This window comes from Pipistrellus kuhlii, unplaced genomic scaffold (assembly GCF_014108245.1).
Source record: "Pipistrellus kuhlii isolate mPipKuh1 unplaced genomic scaffold, mPipKuh1.p scaffold_m20_p_7, whole genome shotgun sequence".
In the NCBI taxonomy this organism is placed as follows: domain Eukaryota; kingdom Metazoa; phylum Chordata; class Mammalia; order Chiroptera; family Vespertilionidae; genus Pipistrellus; species Pipistrellus kuhlii.
Genome location: NW_023425573.1, coordinates 14,025,320 through 14,043,869, shown reverse-complemented (window position 1 = coordinate 14,043,869; position 18,550 = coordinate 14,025,320). Strand labels below are relative to the sequence as shown.

General features: G+C 53.3%; 1 protein-coding gene across 7 annotated transcripts in view; it reads right to left on the bottom strand.

The window, feature by feature from the left end:
• HECW2 (HECT, C2 and WW domain containing E3 ubiquitin protein ligase 2) overlaps positions 1 to 18,550 on the bottom strand; it is a 222,401-nt gene that overhangs the window by 88,765 nt on the left and 115,086 nt on the right. For 6 of the 7 annotated variants that reach the window (XR_004984927.2, XR_006740563.1, XM_036421424.2 and 3 more), the window contains 6 exons: positions 17,390 to 17,559; positions 14,029 to 14,171; positions 8,147 to 8,247; positions 6,349 to 7,749; positions 4,850 to 4,945; positions 593 to 743 (listed from right to left, as the gene is read on the bottom strand). Coding sequence is in view for 5 of the 7 variants with exons in the window: in XM_036421424.2 (XP_036277317.2) it covers positions 593 to 743; positions 4,850 to 4,945; positions 6,349 to 7,749; positions 8,147 to 8,247; positions 14,029 to 14,171; positions 17,390 to 17,559 (2,062 nt within the window). In the remaining 2 variants the exon portion in view is untranslated. The remainder of the gene's footprint in view (positions 1 to 592; positions 744 to 4,849; positions 4,946 to 6,348; positions 7,750 to 8,146; positions 8,248 to 14,028; positions 14,172 to 17,389; positions 17,560 to 18,550) is intronic. The other variant, XM_036421425.2, reaches the window with a different exon arrangement.

Here is an 18,550-nt window from a genome sequence, read left to right as displayed (position 1 = left end):
GGGGGTGTGCAAGAGGCAGCTGATCGATGACTCTCTCTCTCATCGATGTTTCTAACTCTCTCTCTCTCCCTTTTTCTCTATACAAAATCAATAAAATATATTTAAAATAAATAAATAAATAAATAAAATAAAATTTAAAAAAATTGTGGTCTTTAACCAAAGAACGAAATCCCTCTATTGTTCAAGAAGAAACAACTTTTTTTTCTGTAGCAATTAGTACCTGAAAAGGGACAGATCAAAAAGCTCCCATTGATAATAAGGATGCATCAGGAACGGAGGTTCTAGGTATTAGTAAAAGGCAATGCCTTGGGTTGACGAACAGGGTCATCAAAGAAAAATTACTTATTTCCTTTCCAGTTTCCAAACCAGCTGTGTGCGCGCACATGGGCGTGCGCGTGCGTGTAGTGTAGGTGGTGGTGGTGGTGTGTGGGTATTATTTTTTTTAACCAAGACAAGTTCAATGAAACCTATGCATCCTAAGATGTAGCACCTACACCTTATTGACAGGACACGCGGAGAGGAAAGCGAGACCCGTGTCTCTGCCTTCGCACCCGGTAACTAACCCTGAGCCCACCCACAGCGCCGCCCTCACCTGCGGTTCAGCTGCTCCATCTGCTGGATGGAGTTGGACCTCTGCAGCACCTGCGGGGCGGGGGGCGCCGTGGGCCGCTGCCACGTCGTGGTCCTGTTCACGTGGTCCACATAGAAGATCCTGCCGTGGCTGTCGATGCGCGCCTCCCAGTCTGGAGGGTTAGGAGGAGCCGAGCTGTCCACGTGATCCACTCAGCACCCGTTTCCCCTCCGACACGCTATTGTGTGGGGCCACGGACAGAGGCCTCCCTGCATAACCCGCCACCCCCCTCCGCCCACCCTGACTGACTCTGCTGCGCCCACTTAGTAACCAGGTCCTCGGTGCAGAATGCCAACCTCTTTTTTTTTTTTTTTTTAACCCACACATTTTATTTATTTTTTTACAGAGAGGAAGGGAAAGAGACAGAGAGTTAGAAACATCGATGAGAGAGAAAACATCCATCAGCTGCCTCCTGCACACCCCCTACTTAGGGATGTACCCACAACTAAGGTACATGCCCTTGACTGGAATCAAACCTGGGACCCTTCAGTCTGCAGGCTGATGCTCTATCCACTGAGCCATACTGGTCAGGGCCAGATCACTTCTTTTGAAACATAAATCTATGCAGCATTTAATCACATTTAGTTACATTTACGTGTCTCCTCTGTGACCCCATGGAATGGTCAGCTGGCTGTCATACAATGATCGCGCTTTTCTCTAAGAAGGCCTGGTGAAGACCGCATTGCATGCAGAATGCCAGCCTTTAAAGATGCTCTGAACGCACAGAACTGCCCACGACACTCATCCTTAGGGATGAGCACCAGTATTTTTAAGATATAATTAGTATCCTAAGGCTTTAGGCATTCCCGTCAAAATTGGTACTGCTGTTTACTTTCCCCAAAGCAAGGTTTTTTTCCCTGTTTTTTTTTTTCCCGCCCCCAACTTACATAAAAAATCTCATAGCTGGCCCTAGCCAGTGTGGCTCAGTGGGTAGAGTGTCAGCAAGTGGACTGAAGGGTCCCAGGTTCTATTCTCGTCAAGGGCACACGCTCTGGTCACAGGCTCCATTCTCAGCAGGGGGCAGGCAAGAGGCAGCCGATCAATGATTCTCTCTCATCATGGATATTTCTCTCTCTCTCTCTCCCCTTCTCCCTTTCCCTATGAAATCAATTTTTGAAAATTAAGAAAAATTAAAAAAACACCCTCACTGCTGGAAAGGCCCTTGTGCATATTTACATACAATTTTAGGAAATGGTCTTCAGAAGATAAGAACGCAGCCCCGTCCGCACACAGCACCGCTGCCCCCGCGCCCCGTCTGCACGGTTCCACAGACGAGCACGTGTTCAGAGCCAGAACACATGGCTGCCCCCCACCTCCCAGCAGCACGATGTTTTAAAGGACTGTCTACTGGTACGCGTAAGCGGTCTCGCTGATGACGTGTGTGCGTCTTCGCACACAAGCACATAAGTGCACGTGCGGTGCAAACAGCTAGCAGAGCGGTCCTCAGCGCCAAACCTCCCGGCTCCGGGACCCGATCAAAGGCTCTCCCCTATTAAAATGCCCGGAGCATGAGCTCATGGTTTCAAAAGGCAAAAACCTTCAGAATCAGGCGCAGTTGGGAAGAGTCACTGACGTGGGAAAGCAGCTGAGGTCTGTTCTTTAACCAGGCAAGTCCTCGCACATTTCCCTTTCCATCCTAATTATTTCTCCACATTAATAAGCCCCTTTCCCCTAAGCAGCTTGATTGTTTCAAAACGCTCCTGTGATTACACAGCTAATGGACAGACACCACAGGCCGCGCCCTGGGGGCCAGGCCGAACATGTCGAACGGGCAAGTATTCCAGCCAAGTCCCAGGGCTGGCAAGGCTGCATGCGAGACCCCGGCCGGTGGCACCAGGCAATCACGGAGGACTGCCTGGAAGGGGAGGGGGGAGGGCGGGCAGCAAAAGGTCTTTTTTTCGCTGATCTCAACACATTGGGATGCCGGCATATGGCAAAGGAAAGAAAAACTGGGCTGAGGAAAAGCACAGAGAAGGCAAACCCTTGAAGCCACTCACGCCCCGAGACAGCAGACATGCGCAGGAGCCAGGCTGCGGGCCACACCCCCCTCAGTAGGACATTCCCAAAAGGTCCTGGGCTCAACCAGCCACCCGCCGACCAAGAGCAACCACGGGGTCCTGATTCTAGGACCCACTCTCCAAACCCTCGGATCTGCTCCGAGGTTTCGCTCTCTCCTTGCACACGTCCCCATCCCAAAGATTCCTGAGAACCAAGTATTCCCTTCTCAGCCCCTCCTCGATGGAGCTATATGATCCAGGCAGACGCTCTGTATCCAACCAAACCAAACGTACATGGAAACAAACGGCCATCCCTCCCCGGGAATGTGTGCAATCAATAGCTTCCAGTTGAGGAAAATCAAAACAAAACAAAACAACACAAAAACAAAACACAGGCTAGGTCAACTGGGGATAAAAAGAGAGCGGACAGCAACGTACAGGAAACAGAGGAGAGACGCTGCCAAGCTCCCCCGCTAAGGTCATAACTACAATATGGCTAAATTTCCTGGCAGCTAAAGCAGAAAAGAAAACACAGTTCCGTTTTCTGACAAAAAAAAAACCACAAAAACAAAACAAACAAGCAAAAAAAACAAAAACAAAAAAAACTTGTCTTCAAAAATGGAACTTTTTCCTTGGACAAACTAAGAATTTTTCCTAAGAAATATCGGTATGAAGTACAAACAGCAGTGGATCAGATCTATGGCTCTGGAGCAAGAGAGCAGGTCCCTGCCCTTTCGGAGGCAGGGGGACAGTGAGTCACCTTCCACACGGGGTCACCTTCAACAGGGTCACCTTCCACACGGGGTCACCTTCCACAGGGTCACCTTCCACAGGGTCACCTTCCACACGGGGTCACCTTCCACAGGGTCACCTTCCACAGGGTCACCTTCCACACGGGGTCACCTTTCACAGGGTCACCTTCCACAGGGTCACCTTCCACACGGGGTCACCTTCCACAGGGTCACCTTCCACAGGGTCACCTTCCACACGGGGTCACCTTCCACACAGGGTCACCTTCCACACGGGGTCACCTTCAACAGGGTCACCTTCCACAAGGTCACCTTCCACACGGGGTCACCTTCCACACGGGGTCACCTTCCACAGGGTCACCTTCCACAGGGTCACCTTCCACAGGGTCACCTTCCACATGGGGTCACCTTCCACACGGGTCACCTTCCACACGGGTCACCTTCCACACGGGGTCACCTTCCACACGGGGTCACCTTCCACACGGGGTCACCTTCCACGGGGTCACCTTCCACACGGGTCACCTTCCACACGGGTGACCTTCCACACGGGGTCACCTTCCACACGGGGTCACCTTCCACAGGGTCACCTTCCACACGGGTCACCTTCCACACGGGTCACCTTCCACACGGGTCACCTTCCACACGGGGTCACCTTTCACACGGGTCACCTTCCACACGGGGTCACCTTCACACGGGGTCACCTTCCACACGGGGTCACCTTCCACACGGGGTCACCTTCCACAGGGTCACCTTCCACAGGGTCACCTTCCACAGGGTCACCTTCCACAGGGTCACCTTCCACACGGGGTCACCTTCCACACGGGGTCACCTTCCACACGGGGTCACCTTTCACAGGGTCACCTTCCACAGGGTCACCTTCCACACGGGGTCACCTTTCACACGGGGTCACCTTCCACACGGGGTCACCTTCCACACGGGGTCACCTTCCACAGGGTCACCTTCCACACGGGGTCACCTTCCACAGGGTCACCTTCCACACGGGGTCACCTTCCACACGGGGTCACCTTTCACACGGGGTCACCTTCCACACGGGGTCACCTTTCACAGGGTCACCTTCCACAGGGTCACCTTCCACACGGGGTCACCTTTCACAGGGTCACCTTCCACAGGGTCACCTTCCACACGGGGTCACCTTTCACAGGGTCACCTTCCACACGGGGTCACCTTTCACAGGGTCACCTTCCACAGGGTCACCTTCCACACGGGGTCACCTTCCACAGGGTCACCTTCCACACGGGGTCACCTTCCACACGGGGTCACCTTCCACACGGGGTCACCTTTCACAGGGTCACCTTCCACACGGGGTCACCTTCCACAGGATCACCTTCCACACGGGGTCACCTTCCACGCTGCATTGGCTGGGGACTGGGCATCCATTCCCAGGCCCCATGTGTTCTGCCCCCACCCCGCACCCTGTTTTCCCGGTGACCTTCTCCCCGGCAGGTCCTTACTCGGTGGGAGCGCCTCGTCCACCCGCTGGTACCGGCTGACATCCTGGCGCACGGACGGCAGCGAGCGCAGGGGCTGGTGGCCGTTGGCCTGGGCACCTAGGATCAGAGGTACACGTTATCCAGGTGCCGCCCCCGTCCATGTCCACGATCTTAAACAGTCAGACAGACTGGCGTACAGACCAGCAGCACATGAATGCGATATTGTACCGAAACGCTAACCAATGAGGGGGCTAGTCTCCTCTCTCTCTGGAGTCTCACTTCCCACAGGAAGACCCAGAAAGAGAAGAAAACAGGAGGTGACTGGGATCTCGAGAGACATCCACCTACACCCATCTCTCCCCTCCCCTCCCCTCCTCTTCCCTCCCCCCTCACCGCTGTCCTGGTCATGCGCTCATGCTTTAGTGTCACCTCCCACACATGTGGCCACAGCGTAAGGAAGGGAACAAAGCAACCACAACAGGAGAGGGAGGAAGAAAGGAAGGGGCACCCTTTAGCTAGGAAAGTAAGTGTGGCTCAGGGGTTGAGCATCGGCGCATGAACGGAGAGGTCACAGCTGGATTCCCTGTCAGGGCACAGGCCCTAGGGGTGGGCTCGAGCCCCAGTAGGGGGCGTGCAGGAGGCAGCCCATGGATGCCTCTCTCTCATCGATGTTTCTGTCTCTCTCTCCTTCTCCCTTCCTGTCTCTCTAAAATCGATTAAAATGTATTTTAAAAAAAAATAAATGTCAGAGTCAGAAAACCCTTCCCATTTCTGAGTCTGTGCTGTTGAGGAAATTGCCCTTCAGCTTGCTGGTGCATCTGTAACGGAACATTTGAAAGGAATAGTCCACCTTCCTGGACACACAATACGGTTTCTATGTCCATCTGCACCCAAGACAGTCAGAGACACGGCAAACGCATTCACCCGACGCAAAGCCCTCGCCCCTTTCTCCTTGGCAAGCTGCACCCGAGCAGGTGAACCTCCAGGTGTCTCCGAAAACCCCTGCGGGCCACACTGACCTTGAAGCAGCTGGCCCACGTGGTTCTGTGTCTGCAAACTCAGGTCCCACCCGAGATGCGTCGCGTACGCTCAGTTCTGCTCTTATGCTGCCCAGACCAGGGCCTCGTGTGTGTGTGTGTGTGTGTGTGTGTGTGTGTGTGTGTGTGTACCCGCGCGCGCGCGCACGCGTGCAGTTCACGCCTACGCACCTGCCCTCGGGCATCGAGGCCCTCCAGGCTCCCAGCGCCCCCCGCCCCCCACGGGCCATCCTCCTGGGGAGACCAGGTCCCCACAACATATTCCTGACCCGGAGCCTCAAGACTCACTCTCTAATCCTCAAGACTTCTCAGACTGGCCTCTTCTCTCAGCATCGGAGGGTCTGTTGAAGAATGCTAACAGCGCTAACCACTGAGCCCTGCAGTGACGCATGCAGGCCCTGCAGCCTAATGGGCACTGAGGGACAAGGCCACCTCTTTGGCAGGCGGCTTGAGCCCAGCGCCATGCTGCCCCCCACCTCCTACCTCCAGTGGCGCCCTCCTCCTGGGCGGCGGCCCCTTCACCAGCCCCCGGGGCACCGCTGGCATCGCCCTCTTCCTGGGGCTGGCTCTCCACGGGGGCGGCCGCTCCCTCGAGGCTGCCCCTCCGCTGCCAGACCTCCGCGCCCTCGTCCTGGTCCTGGTCCCGGTCCCGGTCCCCGTCCCGGTCCTGGTCGGGGAAGGGGGCGGGCTCCCCCCCGGGCCCCTCCTCCTCGGCGCTGGGCATGTGCACGGCGGGCAGGGAGCCGGGCGCGCACGAGGCCTCCTGCGGCCCCCGGGGGGCGGGGCCGCCGCCGCCGGGGGGCTCCCCCGCGCAGGCCCTGTCCTCCTCCTCCTCCTGGGAGGAGAAGGTGGGGGTGTCGGGGAAGGAGGAGCAGCGCGTGTCCACGGAGGACAGCTGCGTGGCGGCGCTCTCGTGGCAGGAGCTGTCGGCGCCCTCCGCGTCGCTCTCGCCCTCGGGCCGGGTGCTGGCCTCGCTCACGCTCTCGGTCCGGGCGGGGTCGCTGGGCTCCGTCTCCGAGGACACCTGGGAGGGCTCGGAGCCCTGGTCCAGGGACTCGGCCTCGCTGGCGGCCCGCTGGCTTCCTCCCGGCGTGTCGGGGGGGCCCGCGTCTGCCCCCCGCGGGGTGGGGTCCGCCTCTTGGGAGCCGCAGGGCTCCGTGCCGTCGTCCGGGTCCGGGTCGGCGCCGGCCTGAGACGCCGGCCCATCTTCTCCGCTCTCCCCCGGGGCAGGGCCTGCCGGGGAGGGGCCCTCGGCCAGCTCCGGGGGCCCCTCCGGCTTCCCCTCCGGGGAGGCGGCCTCCTGCGTGGGGCCCTCCTCGGCCTCTGGCGGGCTGTCCTCCAGCTTCGTCTGCGAGGACAGGCTGCCGGCGTCGTCGGTCCTCGGCGGCCCCCCGAACATGATCAGGCCCCCCTCGTCCTCCGGGGACGACGGGGAGCCCAGGCCGGGCGGCAGCTCGTGGTCCTCCTCGTCCGAGTCGATGTGGAGCATGGCGCTGAGCCTGGTGTCCGTGGGGAAGCTGCTCCTCAGCTTCGGGGAGGCCCCCGCGGGCCGCTCGGCGGCGGCGCCGGGCGCGGGGCCCGGCCGGGCAGGGCCGTCGTGGCCCCCGGCGTCCAGGTAGTCGTGGAGGGAAGCCTGGCGCCCGCGGGGCGGCGAGCTCCGGGAGGACATGGAGGTCAGGTCCTCGGCGTCCCCGTCCAGGGCGGAGCTGGTCCTGAGGGAGTGCTTGGGCGTGCCCTCGGCGCTGTCCTCGGACGCCGGCCCGTTGGGGCAGGCCGGGCCGTCGGGGTGGGCCCCGGGCACCTCCTCCTCGTCAGAAGGGCTGCCCAGGTCTCCGTTCACGGAGCCGGCCCCCAGCATCGAGCCCACGGCCTCCGGGGAAGCATCTGCGGGAGAAAGCGGCGTGCGTCACCAATGAACGTCTCCCGTCCTGTTCCCTGGTCAACCGCCCCGTCATCACAGGACGCAGTCCTCCCGCTGAGCCCTCCTCCCGCCGCCGCCAAGGCGCTGGGACTCACGCCTGCTGGGAGCGGGCCTGCGGCCGGCCTCACGGACACAGGCAGTGTATGCCTTCACTGCTGTGGACAGGTGCCCGCGCCAGAGAGACGGTTCTGGTAAGCAGGCGTGGCGTCGCCGCGGGACCCTCCACCTCCGGGTCACGGCTGGGCCGCTGTTCTTATTTGCAGAACCGGACGCCCATCGGAGTCTATCTATGCACCCGCACACGGACAACGCAGACGCGACGCCTTTCCCCACGCGGACGGACTTATCCCGGCTTCTCACCTTCGTGCAGCGAGGACGTAACCTCCACTTTGAACTGGAGGTACCCGCTCACGTGGTCGGCGGGCAGCCTTCTGCCGAGGCTGTAGCTCAGCATCTGGTCGCTGTGGAGGAGAAAGGGCGTTCATCCTTCTGCACTGGTGCCAGCCCTCGTCCTCTCCCCACATCCCCTCCCGCCCGGCCCCGCCCACTGCCCCGAATCCCACGTGCTTCTCTTAACACTTGCAGACTCATAAGAAAATGAAAGGCTCAAAGGCATGTGTGAGTCCAATGCAATACTATTCACTCGAACAAATGAATACTTGGATAAAGGAAATCTTCTCAGCCCAGTGGCACGGCCCAGTGGTTGAGCATTGACCTATCGGGTCTAGTAATAATTAATGTCGTTTTTAAACATTCGTTTAAAATCTTGCTTGGCGTTGACTTGTATTGACATAACCTTCAAACACGTGGTATCTACAGAACGTGTGAAGTGCAATTAACAAGTTTTGCTTGAAAAAGTTTGTGTTTGGTTTAGTTTTTGTTGCAAAGCTAGGGCTAAGAAGATGGCGAATGAAGAGCATATTCGGCACTGCATGCTTTACGAGTTCCAATTAGGAAGAAAAGCAAGTGAGGCTGCAAAAAACATCTGTAGTGCTCTTGGTCAAGATGCAGTTAGTGCCAGAAAATGCCAGCGTTGGTTTGAGAAATTTCGCGAGGGAAATTTTTTGTTAGATGACAAGAGTGGTCGAGGCCGTGTGTCCAATTTTGATCAAGAAGCTCTTCAAGCTCTTTTGGTGCAAAATCCTCAAATTACCCAACAAGAGCTTGCAACAACTTTAGATTGTTCACAAAAAATAATTTCCAATCAATTGCGTGCACTTGGCAAAGCCCAAAAGTTTGGAAAATGGGTTCCTCATGAGTTGACCAACAACAACCGTAATCAAAGAGTCACAATTTGCAGTTCGCTCCTCTCTCGTCAAAACCGTTTGCCGTTTTTAGAGCAAATTGTTATTGGAGATGAAGAATGGGTGCTGTATGTTAATTTGAAAAGGCGGCCTCAATGGTTGGACAAAAATGAGGCTCCGCAGCCCACGCCAAAACCTGACTTGCATGCGAAAAAAGTGATGTTGTGTGTTTGGTGAAATTTTAAAGGAATTCTTCATTATGAACTTTTACCATCTAACCAAACCATTACAAGTGCAGTGTATAGTGCCCAATTGGAAAGGTTAGCCCAAGCTTTAAGAGAAAAAGAACCCGCGCTGATTAATCGGAAGGCATAATTCTTCACCACGATAACGCACGACCGCATACTGCAAGAATCACTGCTGAAAAACTGCGCCAGTTGGAATGGGAAGCTCTCCCTCAACCTGCATATTCTCCTGATATTGCCCCTTCCGATTACCATTTGTTTCGTTCTTTGCAAAACTTTCTTCTTGGAAAAAAATTTAATAATGAAGAATGCCTCAAAAATGCATTGACCGAATTTTTTGCATCAAAATCGCAAGAATTTTACAACAGAGGGATTAAAATGCTTCCTGAGCGTTGGGCACAAGTAGTAGAAAACAATGGCAACTATATTGTTGATTAAATTTTGTTGTATTGTTTATATAAATTCGATTTTAAAAAAAGGTATTAGAAAACGACATTAATTATTACTAGACCTAATATAAACCAGAAGGTCACGGTTGATTCCCAGTCAAGGGCACATGTCCCGGTTGTGGGCTCCATCCCCAGGGTGGGGTGTGTAGGAGGCAGCTGATCCATGATTCTCTCTCATCATTGTTTCTCTCTCTCTCCCTCTCTCTCTCTCTCTCTCTCTCTCTCTCTCTCTCTTCTCCTCTCTTCTCCTCTCTTTCCTCTCCTCTCTTCTCCTCTCCTCTCCCTTCCTCTCTGAAATCAACAAAAATACATTTTTTTTAAAAAAAGGAAATCTTGCTAGCAGGAAAATTATTAGTAAAAGCAGAAAATACAGTATAGCGTGTTCATTTTTTACAGAGAGGAAGGGAGAGAAAGTTAGAAACATTGATGATAATCATGGATCAGCTGCCTCTTGCACACCCCCTACTGGGGATGTGCCCACAATGGAGGTACATGCCCTTGACCTGAATTGAACCCGGGACCTTACAATCCACAGGCCGACGCTCTATCCACTGAGCCACACCGGTTTCGGCCATGTGGGGTTTTTAAGTGCCCTGGTTCGCTCTCGCTGTGAAGGGTGCCCGGGGAGAGGACACGGGGAATCACGGAGGAGCTGTGAAAGGCCTGACAGGAGGGGGGTTTCCAGGCTCAGGTGCATACACAGGGGGCCTGGTTCCTTGGCACCCAGCTCGTGAGGAAGCTGGTTCTGGAAGGACCCACAGGCCAGGGTTCTCGCATCCCGGTCCTGGAGGGCACTGAAGAATGGGCTGGGGGAGAGGGGGGCGGCAGCCATACTGACAGCTGGTCCCGCGGAGTGAGGAGCGGGATGCTGAACCTCCCCGTCCACCTGCACCGTCAGGGGATGTTGGCCCCAGCCGATGGGCGGCTGGAGGAGGTGGATGTGCCCCCGGGGTGGGTCTCAATGCCACCTTGGCAGGCATGCTGAGGGGACCCCACGTGGGCCTGCGCAGGCTCTGCCCCACCTCGGCTCCTGGCTCAGGCTCCCAGCCTCCTCGGGATGGAACTGTCTGTCTTTTCAATTTCGTGTTTATTTATCAACGTCAACTGCAATTACATCAGTGCTTGGTATGCAAGCAACTTTCATTTCTAGTCTGACCTACATTTAATGAGGAAGGCAACCATGGCCTGGTCCCCAGGCCCGCCATCTCCGCTCCCACACTGCCCTCTGCTGGCCGCTGCCAGAGGCGCCGCGCCTCTCCCTGCTGCTGGCAGGTGCAGTGCAGGCCCCAGCAGGCGATTACAGAAAATTTGCATCCCTGTTTGAGCTCCTCCGCTCCTCGGCGCAATGCGAAGTGGATGCTGTCTGTGTAAGAGAGCACGGGCTGGTGTGCAATCCCAGGTCAGCTCCTACGACGTTCTCCGACTCCACAGCAAGAACTGCATAAACCAGTACCACACCCTTCCCTGCTCTCTTTTCCTTCCCTGGACACCGCGAGGACTTGTCGGGTCTTGGCTGATGCTTTTAAAATGCCTTGTTTCCCCAAACTGAGTCTCTGTGTTGTCACTCACACTCCGCAGGAGGACTCTGCCTGCATCTTCTCTTTTACCCTCCCAGCATGCTCTGGGGGAGGCCCTGCTGGCTAGAGGTGCCGGCACAGGGAGGAGAAGCAACCTGCCCCCCGCCAGACATGAGGGGGGACAGAGCCAGGGTCAGGACACAGAAGCCCGGCCCTGCTGTCCCCGTCAACCTCCTTTCACTTAGAATGTGTGATTGTATGTCTCTCAGGAACACGTGTCTTCGTGACATGCATTTCCTCATGGCTCACCTCAGTGTGACCCCATCGTGATGCTTTTCCCACTAAACTTAGTATTTTAAAGCTTTTTTCTGTAGAGGAATCGGTGACTATTAGACATGACAGGTGTGTGGGATGCTTCCACGTTAGTGTTGAAATCATATTACACACTGGCTGCAGATCCAGGGGTCCTCTTCCTCACCTGACACACACACACACACACACATGTGCACGCGCACGGGCATGCACGCGCTCCATCTCTGAACCCAACACACAGGCCCAGCAGCAAGCTACCCACGTCGGCTCCCTACATTTTAGCTCCTCGCCTGCTCTGTGGACACATAGTCCTGGAGCAATAAAAACCTTCCTTTCCTTGGGAAAACTAAACTAACCTTCTCTTCCCCTCCTCTTTTCTCCCCTCCTCTCCTCTCCTCCTTCGGCAATAAAAGCAAAGGGTTTGTGTTGATGAGGAAGACATAAAAGGGATGGTTTTTAGTAGGAAATAAATGTGCAGAGGGATTGGAAAGACAGAATTGCCCCATCTGTTTTGTTCACTATCACATCCCCAACACCCAACACACACATACCCATATACAAACAACCCATACACACACACACACCCAAACACATACACACCCATACACACACCATACACCCACCAACACATACACACCCATACACACATACCCAAACATATACACACTCATACTCTCACACACATACACCCAAATACATACACACCCAAACATGCACACTCAAACACATACACACTCATACACACATACACATACATGCCCAAACATATACACACCCGTATTCACACACCCATACATATACATACCCAAACATACAAACACCCATACACATACACATATACACACCCATACTGACACACACATAAATCCATACACAAATACACCCGAACACACACACTCATACACACACATACCCCAATACACACACATCCACACACACACACACACTCATACACACACATACCCAAATACACACACACCCATACACATACACCCATACACACACATACCCAAACACAGACACACCCAAACACACACACACCCATACACACACACCCATACACACACACCCATACCCACATTTGTTAAATAAAAGGCCCCGGAAGCCGTGGTGCCAGCCCAGCGAATCAGCTGCAGGGGAACGTGGGTGCCCGCCTCCCCCAGGTCACCAGCCAAAGGATGTTCCTGTGGCCCTCACCCTCCCTGGCTGCAGAGAACCCAGAGTCCAGAGAGGATGGAGCTGCACTCAGCTCCCAGCTCCACTCCCTGCCCGGGGCCTCTCCTTCCTCATCTCTGAAATGGGTTTAATGACATTCTTCACCTCCCAGAGTTGTTGAGAGGATGATATGAGCTAATGTGTCTCCAGTGCTTAACTCCTGACAGAGAGCGAGTCTCGGCATCCTTTTTATTCACTAGCTCTGCCAGGATGAGTACAGCTGGGAACCACAGCCAGGAGTGCTGCGGGCACTGACACGGCTGCTGTCCCCACTCTTAATACTATTACTACCCTTACTACTACGACTCCTCTTACTACTATGACTACCCTTACTACGATGACTACCTTTACTGCCCTGACTGCCCTGACTGCTATGACTCCTCTTACTGCTATGACTACCCTTACTACTATTACTACTATCCTTACTACTATTACTACTATCCTTACTAGTATGACTACTCTTGCTACTCTTACTAACCTTACTACTATTATTACTACCCTTGCTACTATTACTACCCTTACTACTATTACTAACCTTGCTACTATGACTCCTCTTACTTCTATGACTCCACTTACTACTATGATCCTCTCACTACTATGACTCCCTTCACTGCTGCTATGGCTACTGCAACCACCCCCTGCGCGTCACATCACGTTCTCCTACAATGACCAAAGTCCAAGTGTCGCCTCAGAGCGCCGGTGTCACCGCATCTGCTGGCACTCACCATGTACACAGCGACAGGCCATTTATAACAAGGGGAGGAGGTGTGTTATGATTTCTTACCTACGTTACCCACGACTTACAAAAGGCTCCCAGACAGCAAAAGTAAGTGACAGCCGCCTAAGTGAATGTACATGACTAAGAGTTCTACTGTCAACCAGTTCCCGGATGGGACCAACCCGGATGGGGGAGGAGTCAACCCAGCACCAGGACCCTGCCCTGGGGACAGGCCTTTCTAGAAAGATTCCACAAGACCCCGCTCGCTCCGCTGGGCCCTGCGATCTGGTGCAGAAATGCTAGGAGCAGGCCACCTGGGGAAAGACAGACACCCCAAACCCGTGCGTAACTCAACCGGAGCGCTTTCTCCTGCACGTCTTCATGTAGGAGCATTTCTGCTTTTAAAAGATATGTGTCATCACTGCTTATCAGTAAGCACAGGCCTAGGGCCGGAAATGAAAGCTTCATTTCAGCTGGTTCTGTGCACCCCACACCCTGAAAGGCCCAGTCGGAGATGTTCGAGGGGAGGGGGGGCTGGTTACCTGATGGCCTGGCGCTCCAGCAGCCGCTGCACGGGGATGGTCAGCTTCCCCAGGAAACGCTTGATGATAGGACGGCTCTTGGCGAATTTGTCTTTGATCTCAATTTCTAAGACATCGGTAACAAGTGCAAAAAAGGAGTATTTCTGAAAATGAAAACGGGTAACAGGTCGATTCAGAAAAAGACAGAAAGAAAATGACGTCATTTATTATGATAGGAAATGCTATCGCTTTTCAATCCTCATGACATGCGGAGTCCAAGTTGCTAGAAGGCGCTGCAGCTATTGTCAATCCTTTATTCACTCAGGCTCATTAACACTCACAACAATTAACAACAACAGCTGCCCGGCCAGCGTGGCTCAGTGGCTGAGCATCGACCTATGAACTGGGAGGACACAGTTCGATTCCAGGTCAGGGCATATGCCTGGGTTGCAGGCTTGGTCCCCAGTGGGGGGCATGCAGGAGGCAGCTGATCGATGATTCTCTCTCATCATTGATGTTTCTGTCTCTCTATCCCTTTCCTTTCCTCCCTGAAATCAATAAAAATATATATTTTTAAAAAAACAAATCCAACAGCTAGGGATCTGTATGACCACATCCTTTCCTACTTCCACATTTTTAGGAAATGTTACCAAATAGTAATTGTGCACAATACAATTTTAGTCTTTGTATATTTATTGTATCTTAATTCTTTGACATTTAATATGCAGGTGTTGGATGGTTTAGAATGAACCGATATATTTGGTTCACAGCAATTTTCATTCCTGATCCCATGTTATGTAGTAGTTGCCCAACAAAGGTTCAAGTACGCCTGCTAAAGTAGAAACATCTATCGAATAGCCTGGTTTCCTTGGTAAATATTCAAGTAAATACTATGCCCCCTCCTGAGGCTGGCACTGGCCACGTGGGTCAGAACTTTGTAAGTAACAAATGTGAGGGAAATAAAGTTATGGTTAATTATTGCACTCTCTGCCTGCTAGGGCTCATGTGGAGATAAACTTTATGTGTTTTCTAGGCTTCTAATGTGTTGAAATTAGGTGGTCCGCCTTTACACGTGATTTACTATTTTGGAGACAGTAAGTAGTAGTTTTTAAAACCAGGAATAAGGAAACATACTTTTATCTGTTTCAATAACCTGAGAACTCTCCCCGAGAAACACCTGGCTGGGCCGGCACGGCTCAAAGAGCCATATCTTCTCTCCAGTTGGCTCTGGGACCCCTGAGTCCTCTCCCTCTCCCTCTCCCGTGAAACACGTCCACACACTGCCCGCGCAAGACGGCCAACTAACAGTTAGACCAGTGGCCGGCCAGCTCATTAGTCCACAGAGCCAAATATCCACATGACAACGATGGAAATGTCTTTGGAGAGCCATTTTTTAAACCTAAACTTTTCCTAACGCCACTTCTTCAACATAGACTCACCCCGGCCATGGTATTTTGTGGAAGAGCCACCCTCAAGGGGCCAAAGAGCCGCATATGGCTCGCAAGCTGCGTTTTGCCGACCACGAAGTGAGGGAATGTTGTAATTAACTGTGTGGCCCATATGCCAACAAAGGTTCACCCAGAAACGCTCTATCTAGTCCTGGAAATGTGTCCTGGTTCTCAAAGAAACCGTAGGGAGCCACGCTGTCCGCATTCGATGAAAAACGGGATCTTTCGTTCTCGGACTTTCTGCAGTTCTAGGGAGAGCCCCTCGCCAGGGCTCCGGGGCCCAAGCACCGAGCCCACCGGAAGCATAAGGGGGCGGGGAGGGAGCTGAGTGCCATCAACACAATCTGGCTTCATCTTCTAGGCGCACGTCAAATTTCCTGAAATCCGGAAACCCCAAACACAGTTGCCAAAGCCTGCAGGCGGGGAAACTCCTCTCATTTGTACTGAATACACGCGAGAACCAAAGGCCAACATTTTAAATGAAAACCATCAACATCTCTGATTTCCCCGTCTGCCTCCAGGTCCAGTGCGACTGTAAGACAATGCTGCCGGGCCTGTCCCGTCTCCACATTCTGACACTTTGTTCTCATCATGTGTTAGCATTGACTTTGACCTTTTAAAGAACAGATTGCAGCCCAGCTGGCATGGCTCAGTGGTTGGAACCAGAAGGCCACAGTTTGATTCCCAGTCAAGGAACATGCCCGGATTGTGGACTCAACCCCAGTGTGGGGCGTGCAGATGGCAGCCGATCAATGATTCTCTCTTTTCATTGAGGTTTCTGTTTCTCTCTCCTTCTCCCTTCCTCTCTGAAATCAATAAGAAAATATTTTTTAAAAACTAGAAATCATTAAATGCACACACATAGTGCATTAAACTATGAAAACATGCTCAAAGTCACTAATCATCTGACAGATGTAAGTCAAAATGACAATGAGGTACCACCTCACACCTGTCAAAATGGTTATCATCAACAAATCAACAAACAGCAAGTGCAGAGAAAAAGGAACCCTCGTGCACTGCTGGTGGGGATGCAGACTGGTGCAGCCACTGTGGAGAACAGTATGGAGTTTCCTCAAAAAACACTAAAAATGGAACTCCCATTTGACCCGGTGATCCCACTTCTAAGAATATAACACAAGAAACCAGAAACACTGATCAGAAAGAAAATATGCACCCCTTTGTTCATAGCAGCACAATTCACCATCGTTAAGATTTGGAAACAGCCGAAGTGCCCATCAGCAGATGAATGGGTTAAAAAACTGTGGTACACCTACACAATGGAATACTACACTGCTGTAAAAAAAGGAAGGAACGCCTACCATTTGCAACAGTATAGATGGACGTAGAGAGCATTATGCTAAATGAAATAAGCCAGTCAGAGAAAGATAAACACCACATGATCACATGATCTCACTCATTTGTGGAACATGATGAACATAAACTAATGAACAGAAACAGATCCAGAGACAGAGAAGCATCGATCAGACCGTCAAACCTCAGAGGGAAGGCAGGGGAGGGTGGGGGTAAGGGGAAGAGATCAACCAAAGGACCTGTGTGCATGCATATGAGCCCAACCAATGGACACGAACACCATGGGGGGTGAGGGCATGAGGGAGGGGGTGGGGGAACAATGGGGGGATAAGGACCCATAGGTAATACCTTAATCAATAAAGGGGGGGGGGGGAGTATTTCTTTCTATTTTTGAGTCTTTTGGCACCCTTTACATTGTGCACCAGCGATGCTTCCCTTGCCTGACCCTAGGCCAGCCCTGGCTGGAGGGGTATCTCATGCTCACCGTGCCCTCTCTCTAACACCCTGCAGACCCCTCTTGCTCACGCCTGTACACAGTTCAATGATGCGCAGAGTCCGGAGGGAAGGGGTGGAGCTGGCCAGCTCCTCGCCTGCCACGTCTCGGCCCCTGAGGCCCACCTTACCTCTCGGTGCCAGATGGGGTTGGTGGTGTTGCTGATGATGGTGGACCGCCTCTCCTGGCCGTGGTGGGCGCACGTGGGGAAGCTGCTCTTCTTCCCCGGCTGGATGGACATCTTCAGGTAAGGGTCCGGGTTGAAGAACATCCCTTTCTTTAGCCCAACAGCTCTGAGATCTTCAAAGAAAGAGAGAGAAGGGGCGGGGAGAGGGGGGAGGGAAGAGGAGGGCAGGGGACAAGAAACCAAAGGACAAACAGCTCAACGACAAGTTGTTCTTAAATGATCAGACAGGAAGCGCTGAACAGAAGCGACTGGTGAGACGATAACGCCGTTATTCATGCCGCGATCAAGTAGGGAGGCGAGGACAAGCCGGTCGTGGCTAACTCATCGCAGCGGAGAGGGCTCCTAAGCGGCTGCAAGCAGGAGACCAAACTTTCTCCCACCTCACATGCCTGCACCCCCTCCTGGCGTCATTTGGATTCTAACGTGAATGTGGGTTGGCAGCCAGCATTGCCATGTCTTAAGAGAAATCCTTAGTCGACTGTTTATTTAAAACACACACACACACACACACACACAATAGGTCCCTTCATGAGAGAAAAAATGAAGGACATACATACATGAAATGCACTGGCCTACATTTAACGGGGGCAACGCTGCTGAGCACCCTTTCAGTTACACGGGTTTACAGTGTCACGTGTACCCCACAGCTGCCATGGGCGATGGGGAAACTGGGAGAGCAGAACTGTTTCTGAAATCCGAATGCCACCTACTGTGAGGTTACGTTTCCAACAGCCTCGGTCACTTAGATATTGAACGAATGCCACTGAGCCACACCACCTGGGCTGTGTGTATCCTATTCAGAATGATACCGATCACTGGGAAAAACCACGGTGTGGCCAAACTAAATTTCCTGAGCCACACAGGCTGGTTCGTGTGCCCCACCGATGAAGAACGGACTTCTGCCCCTGCACAAGTAGAGAGTTTGCAGGCAGCCACTCCACAGGGCTTAACTGCTCTTGGGTAAGTGTCAAGGGCCATGAGGGCTAAAGTACAGGACCTGCCATGTTCTCAAGAGACGGACAGATGAGGGGACAGGGGAGTGTCGCAGGCAGTGGTACGTCTAAGTGCCCTGCTGAAAACCTCGACATTGGTAAACCCTGAGGG